This window comes from Solea solea, chromosome 7 (genome assembly GCF_958295425.1).
Source record: "Solea solea chromosome 7, fSolSol10.1, whole genome shotgun sequence".
NCBI classification, from domain to species: domain Eukaryota; kingdom Metazoa; phylum Chordata; class Actinopteri; order Pleuronectiformes; family Soleidae; genus Solea; species Solea solea.
The window spans coordinates 3679388-3691892 of record NC_081140.1 but is presented as its reverse complement, the minus strand read 5'-3'; the positions used below and the strand labels follow the sequence as shown (position 1 = coordinate 3691892).

The 12505-nt window shown below is 41.5% G+C and overlaps 1 protein-coding gene across 2 annotated transcripts in view; it reads left to right on the top strand.

Moving 5' to 3' along the window:
* lrrc75a (leucine rich repeat containing 75A) overlaps nucleotides 1-12047 on the top strand; it is a 64375-nt gene extending 52328 nt beyond the window's left edge. For both annotated transcript variants that reach the window (XM_058634544.1, XM_058634545.1), the window contains 2 exons: nucleotides 9485-9758; nucleotides 10215-12047. In XM_058634544.1, the coding sequence (XP_058490527.1) occupies nucleotides 9485-9758; nucleotides 10215-10829 (889 nt within the window). In that variant the 3' untranslated portion in view covers nucleotides 10830-12047. The remainder of the gene's footprint in view (nucleotides 1-9484; nucleotides 9759-10214) is intronic.
* The last annotated feature ends 458 nt before the right edge of the window (nucleotides 12048-12505 follow it).

Here is a 12505-nt window from a genome sequence, read left to right as displayed (position 1 = left end):
TAGCTTTATGAATAATGGTGTTACCGCTGAGTCTCGCTGCTCCCTGCGCAGATAAAGACACTTTGTGCAGAGCGACTCATGATCGTTCACATTCGATTTTTCACAGATAAAAAAAAAAAAAATGAACAGAAGCCAAGTGCTTCACTCACAGTTTTGGATTCTTAAACTTAAGCAGTAATGGCGTCTGGAAGTCTTGTCTTTATAGCTGTAGTGTTTCACTTTAAAATATAAACAAGCTGATATAGGATCAGCTCCACACAGCCCACCCCGGGCTGCTGCTGTATAAACACAAACGCTCCCTCATAGTTTTGCTTGACAGAGACTTGTTTTCAGACACAGTGTATAAATAATGCTGCATCATTCTCACAGAGCAAGAATAATACATGAACATATTGATGTCTCAGTCTCTTGTTTGCTGTGGACAGTAAATATTATTTTTAAGGCGAGGACCGTTCAGAATAACAATGGTAACCTATTGCTGCGCACTGGAGACTGAAAAATATCAAAAGGAGCTGACACTTACACAACCAATTGTCCCAGTTCCATTCTTCCAATAATAGGACACAGAATTCAGCAGGTTTTCCAATGATTGAATGCCTCTGTTCAACAACAATACAAAGAAAGTGGAGTGCTCCTCTTGCTTTGTGGTGCAAGTAATGAGATTAAATTGAACTACCTACCAACAGCACACAGTTTAAATAAACAAAGCAAGGATGTTGGACTGAATTGTAATAAGTCAAATCTGCCTGTTGATCAACTTTCAATGTGTCATCTACAGTAATGAGAACAAGCTGCATATTAAAGCTTGAGTCTGTCATTTATTATTTAAACACTTTTTCCATGTTATTGGTTGAAATCCTCTTTGTATCCAGATTGACATCAATACATTAAAATCTGAGCAATTAGGGTGTGCTAGGAGTCTGGAAATGCTTGCATTAGCAATACGTCCGTCTCCCTCTCGTCTGTCCTCGAGTCAAAGCTCCGCCCTCGAATCACACAGAACAGAGGACAGAGCAATTATTTATGATGGCGCTTTTCTATTGTAAGGTTCTACACTAGTCGGCTTGAATCGACTCTACTCATGTTGTCTCTCCCCCATGAGTGATAGTACCTGATCTGGCGAGGTTCCAAGCGAGCTGAGCCGATACTAAAATGTGACGTCAACAGACTCTCACTGGAAGAGTCATGAGTGCGACGTCCAACACAAGAATCAAACCCAACAATGCCCAACTGTAGATCAGTTAAAAAATCTGGTGTATTTAGCGACAGCACTGCTGAAAGCCGGCGATCGTGAGCCAAATCACAACCTGTGCAGTCGTATTTCAGTTCAGTGACTGTGTCAGACAGACTCTGTGCTCCGGTCATGCAGGAAGTACTGAACCATTCAGTGAATAAATCTTTTTAATCAACTGATTCTAATGATTCAGTTCCAGTGAAAAAAGCTGCTTTGCCGAGGTTTGAGTTTGTGTCGCCTGTAAAACAGCGTCACAGTTTCATGCAGCCGTGCTATGATGACTCCGCCCACGTTGCGAAGGTACTGTGAAGTCATGGGAAATGACGTGACTGATACCAAACCCAGTCGAGCCAAGTAGATCCGAGTAGTGCTAGAACTTTATAATGGGAAAACGTCATAATACTGACTAAATCATATCTGATTGGTCATGTCTATTACAATGAGGCTACAGATGGTGGATTTCTGTTTCCCCTCATTTTGTCACAGTACTTTTTTTTTATTGATGTTATCAGGATGAGAAGATGATTTTGACAAATAACATTAAAAGGTGTTTCAGACTATAGCTTTAATCTTTGAAGCACAAACTGCAGTGACGAGCAATGATCACTTAAACCAATGAACGGATGAACCAGCGACTGTTTCATTGTTTCATTTTTCCGTGACTATGTACAGTCGATGAAGACACAGCATGTTACTGCGCGGGGAATTCAGACTGGGTGAAACAGGGTCATATAACATGCTGTCAGGGTCATCGTCAGTCACTCGTTACATACACGAGAGCACAAAACAGCACATGAAAGCATCCTCGTCAGTCATGTTAGAGGCTTTTATTGATTCCAAGGCAGAGCTGCACACATGTCAACACATGAGAGCTTCATTAGATAATAATGTATTTCATTCAGTATTTATTGCAGCAGAAGCTACTCTGTGTTACCTCTGTCTTTCCCTATCAGACAGCTGTTACCATGGTCACTGCTGGATCTGTTTACAGCTGCATGCAGTGCAAATGACAGTCAGTACTCACGCAGATGTAAAATACCAATATGTAGGGATGTGCATTAATATTCAATTCTTTCATTATTCCTTTCAGTATAAAAAGACATTCCGGTAGTGTGACTATTTGTAATTATATTAAAAAGTTAAATAAAGGAAAAATAAAAAATAAATTATATATTGATATTTTGGCGGATCTATTATGTGTGTACATATATATATATATATATATATATATATATATATATATGAATAACTATATTTAATGTAATACATTTAAAAGTGTGACACATATATCCTAATGCCATGGTTCTCAAACTGTGGTACTGGTGGTACATGAGCTTCCTTTGGTGGAACTTGGAGAAAAATCTGAAATACTGTTCTACTGTATATACCAGGGTATGTGATAGGAGTGTATGAAGTATATGTGAGGAAGAGGAGGATGATGAGAGAGCAAATGATCTTATTGGGAGAAAATCTGCCTCCTTTTTTTCTTTTAAAGACTTTGCTCGACCGATTTACACCACTGTAGTGTAATGTTGTTGATAATGGAATTATATTCTGTTGATAATCTAGCTGCAGTTACAGGAGGTCATGGGCCAGTTGTGTGGTGGGAGGCATGAGATCAGATCTGATACCCTGTATTTTAATACATCATGTCTGTTCATGAGGATAAAAATATGTTTTAACAATCTGACCGTACAGATGTGTGTGTGTGTGTGTGTGTGTGTGTGTGTCTGTGTATGAGAGTGTGTTATTATTGTGGCAGCAGCAGCTCATAAAAGACTGATTGTGTTCATGGAGCTCAGGAATGTGTCCTTGTGTCCTCAAAACACCTGTGAATGTGGTTTCTGTGATCTGATCTGTGGTCAGGACAAATGTGGATTCCAGGTTGAATGGGGTTGAAGAGGCACAGTGTGCAGTACCTGTGACATGCGTCCAAGTAGACACATTGTTCAGAGACAGACTGATCGTCCAGCTTTGATGGTTATTTCAGAAGCGATGAGTCAGTCTCCGCCTGCTTGACACTAACAAAACCTCAGGGAGAGCCCCACCCCCTCCATCCCGAGTGAGAGAAAAAGTATGATGCACTTTAAAAGTGTCTTTAATGTAGTTTTAGGAATGTTGGTTTCTCTTGCTCCTCCTCTGTGGTTGAAGTTGGTCTAATCACTGTAATCAGACGCTGCAGTGATTAGTTGGAAATTGACTGTGACAACTGCAGTGTTTTCTTTTTTATTGAATTAGAATTTGAATTTGAATTTGAACAATCCTTCATCCCAGATGAAATGTTGTTGTCCTCATCTATTTGGAATCAATAGAAACATCACAGCCATGAACCCGACTGCTTCCACTCGCCGTGTAACCTTTGTCATCTTTAATGTGACCAGCAGACACTCTCACGCCAAACATGATTGCACAACATAAAACAAATTTAAGCCACTTTTAAAAATAAAATCAACGCCTATGATTTTTTGTTTGCCTCTTTATCTCCCCCATAAGATTGTGTTAGCCTTTTAACCACTGCAAACTGAAGCTTGTGTTGTTTTGTAAACCTCTCACTCTCCCACACCAAAGTCCAAACAGAAAATCCCTTATTTACTTAGACTCAAATCAGCAATCCCTTCGGTCACAAGCCAAGTTCTATTTTCATGTGACTCTGGGCTGTGCCTCCCCAAAACATATTTTATCACCATATACCATCGTTTTTAAGTATTGTTCTAACCTGAGGATGAAACTCAACAACCAGCTATTTTTCTACAAATTCTGTCATTTGCAAGAGTTTGCTCACAAGTCAAAGTCTCAACTCAGAGGCTCTGAATAGACAATAATAAAGACTCTATGTCTCTGGAAATGAGCACAAAAGGTCCCTTTAATCAGCTTGTGGATCTAATGCTAGTTTTATTAGTGGCATTCGTGAAAGGTGCTTTATAAATCTAAGTTATTATTATTATTATTGGCTACAGCTGATCAAATCAGCCAGTGATATTAACAGTGACAGTGAAGTGATTAATGAAGCCTGACCTAGTGCTATAAACTATGAAAGGATAAAATGAATATAGAGTCAGAGTTGATCTCCATGTATCTTGTGTCAGTGATGACTGGATGTTTTCCAGACGTGGGTCAATGACCTCCACTTAAAGTGGGCGTGTGTGTGTTGCTCTCTGTAGCGTGGGATTCTGGTCCGAAGCCAAACGCATCATGAGCTCTCTCAGCATTTCATCTGCTTTTTATTTGCACACTTCATGTCATGCCTTGTTTAGTTTATTGCTTTAAAATGTGCAGGGTGGCGTGATGTTGGAGATGGTGGCTTGTCTTGGTTTAAGACAGGGGCAGGACTGACATATGGGGAAAACCCCAGGATGGTGATGGTAATGAGATGATGACTTAGTGTTAGTGCGTGCCATTGTGTGCAAAAAACAAAACAACCATCTTGTTCCGGCAGAACGAGGTGGACTGATGGAAGGGAGGAGCAGAATATGAGCTCTACTGATTAGATCAGTGGTCACAGAGAGTCGAGGGGATCACTGTACCAGCTGTATTAACTCATTACTAACACCTTCTGTCTGAGAGGAGGAAACACTCTGGTGCATTGAGCTGTGTTAGTGCCCAAACCTCCAGGGCTTCTATGGGATGTGGTTTTAGACCAGTTACCCAGACAGTGAGGCCTCAGTCGGCTTTAATCACTTCATTTCCATTTATTAGCAGAAGAAGATAAGAAGGCACAGTGTGGCAACGCTGATGATGTTGCATGTTGCTGCTGAATATCCCTCACCTCACCCTTCCCTTACAAGTGTGTTGGAGAATCTATGCACCCTTTGGTAAGCGTCAAAACTTGATGTTTGTCCACTGTGGGCTACTGTAAAAACATGGTGATCCAAAACAGTAACCTCTGTAAAACTGACCTTGTTCCTGATAATCCAAACATCCATACAATCAGGATCTGTCAAATCAAAAATCATTTCATCAAACTTTTACACACTTTAGTTTTTCCAATTTCAAATGTGGTTGTATGAAGCACTGACACATAGTAAAATATATGCCCGTCCATCTTACATCAGATGCTTGCACAAGAACGTTTTTCAATGACATTTGTATCGCGCCACATCATAGTTTGTCTCATGGCACAGAGACCTTACTGTTACCTTAGCCACACAACAGAAGATCTTGATCTTGTGATAATTGCCTTAACAGAAACCTGGTTGACAAGTGAGAAGGTGTCCCAATTTCACATCCTGGACTATAATCACATTCCTTGTCCCAGACAAGACAGGACTGGCGGTGGTGTGTCTTTGTTTTTCTCTCTTCGCCCTGACCTTACATCTTCCCTTGGGAAGGAAGCTGAAGCTATATTTATTGAACTTACTACTGCTGTGCTGAACTCCAAGGTTATTATTGGTTGCATTTATAGGCCCCTAGATCTCAACCATAATTCATTTATAAATTGTTTAACTACTGTACTGCCTTGAGTAAAATATCCTCAGAGAAGAAATTATGTTACCTATTGGGCAACTTTAATATAAATCTTATGCACCCTCAAACCTGTGCTTTTGTTGACCCTCTCATTACCAAACCTACAAGAATTACAGTGACAAATAGAACTCTTAATGATAATGTACTAACTAATTCAGTTGATGACCCAGGGATATCTGGTGTCCTGGTTGCTGATCTTTCTGACCATCTCGCCCTGTTCCACTTACTGCACATACTGTTACTCTTTTCCAAAAACCAGTAGCATCTTATAGAAACTTTGGTCAGTCTAACATCGAAATTCTGTCCCTCTATGAAAATTCATGGCATCCGGTGGAGATGGAAGGAAATGCCCAGACAGCATAGGACATATTTTTTTTAATTATTTTCTAAACTCTTTGATACTGCTTTTCCCTTCCAGAATACAAAAAGGGCTAAGGGGCTCAAGAAATCCATAAGGAAAAAGCCTAAACTTTACAACGCTTACCTTACCAGTGCGTCTCCATTGAACTTTAAATTGTATTCCTCTTACAGGAATAAACTTCACCATCTCCTCCGAATTGCTAAGCGACAACATTATGAAACTAAATTTAATGAGTCTGGTGATAATATGAAGTCAACTCGGTCAATTATTAATGAGATTAGGAAAAAGACTCTAATAAAATATTATGTGATGAGTTTCAAGGGGGTCTGGGAAGTAAGTTAGTAACTGACACTGTAGAAATTGCTGATGGATTTAATGACTTTTTTTGTTAACATTGGACCCTCACTCCTGAAATACAGGCTCCTCCCAAACAAGTCAGGTCTAGGGTGTTTGAGGACATTGTGTCCATACTGAAACCTAAGGGAGCTGGTCATGATGGACTGGACTGAAGCCTGGTCTTGCCTGCTACCGATTCAAATATGCGATTCCTTTTTATGCGTTACATTACTGTGCTCTTTTTCATCTTTTTTTTTTTTTTTTTAAAAACAAACAAAAAACATTTATATACTGTGTATATATACGTATACTTGTTTCACTTAACTTTTTTTAAAAATGTTGTATGCTTGTTACGCATCAATGACACCAGAACAAATTCCTTGTATGTGCAAATCATACTTGGCAATAAAGCTCTTCTGATTCTGATTCTGATTCTGATTCTGAAATAGGCCAGAGTGATCCCGGTATATAAATCTGATGAAATGTCTAAATTCTTAAATATAGACCAATATCTATTCTGCCTTGTTTGGCCAAAGTACTTGAAATAATTGTGTACAACAGACTAACTGAGTATTTAAATGAACACAATCTTCTATACTTCTATAATTAAAATGGTGGGCACAAGATACTTTCTGGTGCGTACGAGAAAGTATCTTGTACACACAAGAAAGGTTTTATTTTTTTATTTTTTTCCCCATGTCCCTTTAGGGGCTCCGTATTTAATCACTTAGTTGATTGCTTCTTTCTTCTTCTTATTCTTGTTATCATTTAATTGTTTTTTATTTTTTGTTATTTTGGTCTTTGATTTATGTCTCCATGGGAGAGGTTTTCATATAAGCCCTCACAGGTTTCATAACGTTCCTTCATAAAACATCTTCATCATAATAATTTTTATATTATAAGTTTGTGCAAATAAATAACTAAAATGAGCAGACACGATGTTCATTGTTCTCAAATTTCTCTAATACTGTACAGTACAAATGTCTCAAGTCAAACTGGAATGGAGGCACCACTCCTCTTATTCAGGGGAGAAACAATTGGTTCTGAATGAACCATTTATTCATAACCTCCAAAAACAGTCTCATGAATTAAGCCAATTACCAATTTGGATTATGATTCATAATTAACTTAATAATCACTATGCCACATTGATATGTAGATTGAATTAAAGGATTAGAGATCTACAGGGAGGAGGTTGGCAACATTCACACTTATGCAATATTAATCAGACCAGACTGTATATTTTAAAAACATTTATTAAAAAGACATCAAAGATTGAAACAATAATACCTAAAAAGTTTAACTATATACAGTGTGTGTGTGTGTGTGTCCGGTGTCAAGTCAGATAAAGGTAGACGACAAATCAAGATGGCAGTTGACCAAGAAACTACAACAAGACGGCAGAACCAAAGATGGCTTCTTGACCGTAGGAGCTGCTGTGTTTCTTTGTTAACCACTTTTGTTACCTAGTCCTTGAAAGAAGCAAGAAGTGTCCTTTTGAGGTGCTGTCTGTTGGTCCAGGAACTGTAGATGATTGACTCATTTATTTCTGGTGTCTGTTGCTCAGGTTTCTCCTTACAAAGTTACATTAGCTAGTTGGAGCTAACTTTGCTCTTGTCTCCTTGGTTGATCCTTATGCTGTATTCAAACCAAACACGATTTGTTGCATTGTGTGATGCGATGGGACCGCTGGCCGCAACTTGCAGTATTTTAAACAGAAGTAACAGGCATTTATTTTCACCACTGGTCAAAGCATTGTTGCACTCTCTGTTGTGGAAACGTCTTGGCGAGTTTCACCGTTCACATGATGGATCTCGTCATGTGAAAGTATCGCTGGAAGCGGAGTCTGGCCACTCGCATTCGGTGAATCTCAACACTGATGGCCATCGCGTCGCCGTGTCAGGTCGATTTTTCACAACACTTCCGACTCAAGCTTACGATAAATAAAACGATAAATATGCGCCGCGTCTGGTGTGAACAAAGCATCAGGCAGGCTCTGGTGTCACTGACAGTGATGAAGGATAACAGGCTGCGTGGAGATTAGCAGAGGGGGTTCTCTTGCTGCTGGCAGCTTGTTTAGCTCTGTACTGAAGCATCTTCAGTTGAAGAGCTGATGTTTCCTTCCTCAACCCAGAAGGGCAGGGGAGAGCAGAGGAGTCTGTGTCCTACTCCGGTGAGATGGAGAAGAGAGAGAGAGAGGAAGAGGGGAAAACCTGGTTGTTGCACTGTTTGTGACACATGGGGTCATGTGAGTGGGTCATGCTGATCCTCAACAACATTATCCTGTGAACTCGGGTGACGGTAGCTCAGTGGTAGCCTGAGTCGTCTCGGTAACGGCACAGTTTAACAAGCTGCTCCATGTCTTTGTTCTCAAAATCCATACCCGTATATAATATAACTCAGTGGCAGATGACACAGTGTGGCCCTCGGGGATGTGATTTGCTAAATTTGCTTTGGGGTTGCTCTGACCTAGATTCCACTGGAGTCTGTCGGTATGTGAATAAATAAATATATGTTGAGTCCCACAGTCTGTACTACAGTTGCTGAGTCAACCTTTGTTCTAAATGAAGTGCCCTACTTTTGTGCATGTGTTATTTTGTTGGCAATAACTGGTCAGCCTTTTGTGTATGGCTCACATATCACAATTATTAATCCTCCACATGAGGGTCGCAGGGTCACTGGAGCCAATCCCAGCTGACATAGGCCAAACACCCAAGACAGGTCTCCAGTCACTAGAGCCACAACCATCCACTCTCACATTCACATCTACCGTCAATTTAAAGTGTCCACTTAACCTCTACATGTTTTCTTTCCACTGTGATAATTGCATTTGTAATAAGACAATGTAACCATAACATTACCATTTTGTTACCAAATTATTACTATACTATTACTATGTTGTTACTGGATTATGGTTAGTTCATTTAGAGATTGGTATGTTGTTTAAAAGAGAGTTTTGACTGTGTCTCTACATGTTTCCCATCCAAAGAGCACCTGATCTCCAACATAAAGACACATTCATGTTAAAATGGCACATATAAGTATTTTTCTCAATAACATGAATATTTGTTTCATGTGTCCGTGTCTAGTTTGAAGGCGGTGCTGTCGGCCCCTCCATCCAGCGGGGCATTGGATTTGTCCGGCATCCCTCTGACGGCTCGAGACATGGAGCGACTCTGCGCTCATCTACAGCACCACGCGTCCACCGTGGTCAGCTTGGAGCTGGGATTCACTGAGTTAACGGATGAGGCTTTCCTCCTGCTGCTGCCCACGCTGGCTGCCCTGCCACACCTGGAAACTCTAGCACTGAACGGGAACAGGCTGACCAGGACCATTCTGAAGGAGCTGACTGATGCCCTCAAGGTTGGAAAAGTCACTTTTGTTTTTGTTTACTTGTGTTTTTTCGTATTGATCTTATATAATTACAATAAAGTATTGTATAAGTATTGGTGTCAAAACAGGAGACCGTGTTGTTTTCTGTTGCCCAGAATGTTGTTTGTCCACACTCGTTCATTTATTGTCTACCACTTTATTCCCCACATGAGGGTTGCAGAGATGCTGGTGCCTGACATAGGGTGAAGTGTCAGCTGGGACCCCGGACAGGTCACCAGTCTGTCACAGGGCCAACAACCACTCACACTCACATTCGATATGACTCTTACGCTATTATGATACAATACAAACAGATACACTCAGCTCAGGAACTCCGTTTGTTATGAATAAGTGAATAAGTGTGTGTGTGTGTGTGTGAGTCTTGTCGATATGGACGAGCCACAGATGCTTTTTTTGATTTTGACACTTTATGCTGTTGTGTCCCAGGATCCAGGCAGTTTTCCCAGTGTCACATGGATTGATCTGGGAAACAACGTGGACATCTTCTCTCTGCCACAACCCTTCCTGGTCAGCCTGAGGAAGCGCTGCCCCAAACAGGGCAACCTACCCACCATCCTGGAGTTCGGAGAGAGTCAGGCCAGCGAGCCGCCTGAGAGGCTGAGGGGGCTAGAGGAGGAGGAAGAGGAGACCGACGACACAAACTGCACCGAGAGCATGGGCGAGCTCCGGTCTGAGGTGGAGGAGGAGCTGGACGGCGAGATGGAGATCGAAGAGATGATGGAGGAGCTGTTGGACTTTGACAGGCAGGTGCAGGGCAAGGATGAGGAGGAGAGTATGTGGACGGTGCAGGAGCAGAGGAAAGGGGGGAAGGGGTGGGGGAGGAGAGAGAGGGACAAGGGCGGAGAAAAGGAGGCGAAGAGGAGAGCGACAGAGAAGCAGCAGCAGAAGCTGGGGGGGAGGGCGGTGATGGTGGAGGATGATGATGAGAGCCGCTCCTCCCACCTGTCCTACTCCAGCCACTCGCAACACTCCTCTGGAGCTGCTGAGCCAACGAGAGCGGAGGAGGACGACCTGACCGACAAATCAGACCACTTGACCTGATTGCTGCTCTCCGCTCATGCTTCCCCTCGGGAATCGAGCCTCGGTGTGTGAAAGGACACAACAGAAGGCTCCGACAGAGTGGGCTGAAAGTCAAACAGGCTGCGGCGATGGAAGGATATGTCACTCAATACCCACTCTACTGATCCGATTTGTGACCAAACCACAGACGTGTTCAGATCCTGGACGAGTGACAGCTGCACCCAGGTGACTCTGTGACTGACAATCTCTTACGGGACGCATGTTTGTTGGATTCAACTGCAAACAATCTGAAGTCTGACTGACTAATTGTATCACCTTTGGCTTTTATCTATCCAATGATAACCTTTATTCAGGTCCTTCCTCCTGGTAACCCTGGTAACACCTTCATGTGCCTGTAACACATCACAGACTGGTTGATAATGGTAATAGAAGAGATATATAAGAACAAAGCCTCATAGAAAATAAGCCAGGAGCCATGAAGCTTTGAAAAAAAAAAAAAAATGTTTTTATGCCAAAAAGAAAACAGTTTGAAATGTTTAAAATAAATGTCTCCCTCCTACATAGTGCACGTCAACTAGTAGCCAGATGGATGAGAAGCTAGCCAGGAATCAAAAGTCAAGTCGACAGATTCGTAGAAATCAGTTGCTACTTGAGAAAAGGAGCAGATGCACAGTCAGAACAGAAGTGCAGTGATGGTGATATGAGTCAGCTGAAACCAAAAGAACTTACACTAGCAACAGTTTAAGAAATGGACTGCAACAAAACTGGCTGCAAACGGTACAATGTGGCCCCTGATCTGAACAATAGTTTGCTGATTTTAATGCCATGTCTCTAAAGTCCTGGTGTGTCCAGTCCAAAGACATTTAGTTTCCCTCATAATCCAGGTCATGTGTCACGTCACAGTACTGTACACTTGTGTGTATCACATGTTTATAGTGCTGTGTTTATATATAAGCTGCATATATCTATATACTGTATACTATGTAGCGCTCACCCTGTCAGTCCATAAGAATAAGATATTTCTAATATATATATATATCACTGAATTCATGGCAACACATGTTCATTTTGTTGCCTGGGCTTTGTCCAAATTATATAAATGTATGTGTACGTGAGTCATAAGGCACAGGTTACTGATAGGTAGAGAATATTCCTTCCTGCAGACACTAATGTGAAACTGTTAAAACTGAGTAAAAATGTATATCTGGTTCACACCTTTACACATACAGTGTCTCACACATTCACACGTGTGGTGTAAGAAGTGACGCCTGCTCGTGATGCACCTGAGGCGTTCAACAGCACCTCAGCTGACTCTAGGATGGAGTTTCCTTGGATCCCTGCCTGTGTAGTTTAAATGTGTGACTACTGACAGAAACACTGCTCACTACGATTCAATGCCAAAAAACAACAACGTTGTTATTTGATATTTCTTTCGGCTTCTCCCTCTCTCGGGGTCACTGTAGCGGATCACCTGCTTCTTCACTGATGCAACCCTCCCATTTATCTGTGCATGGGAGCTGCACTTGGAGTACACTGGGTGGGGTCAAATTAGAGTGTCCAATTAACCCAATAAATGGGGAGCAATGGAGATCGGGTACGTTGCTGATATGCTGTGTTTCCATCATGGTACGGTTTGGTAACATTTTACTGTGGTATCCCAAGGGAAGGATGTCAAAACACGGAATGATTAGGGCTGG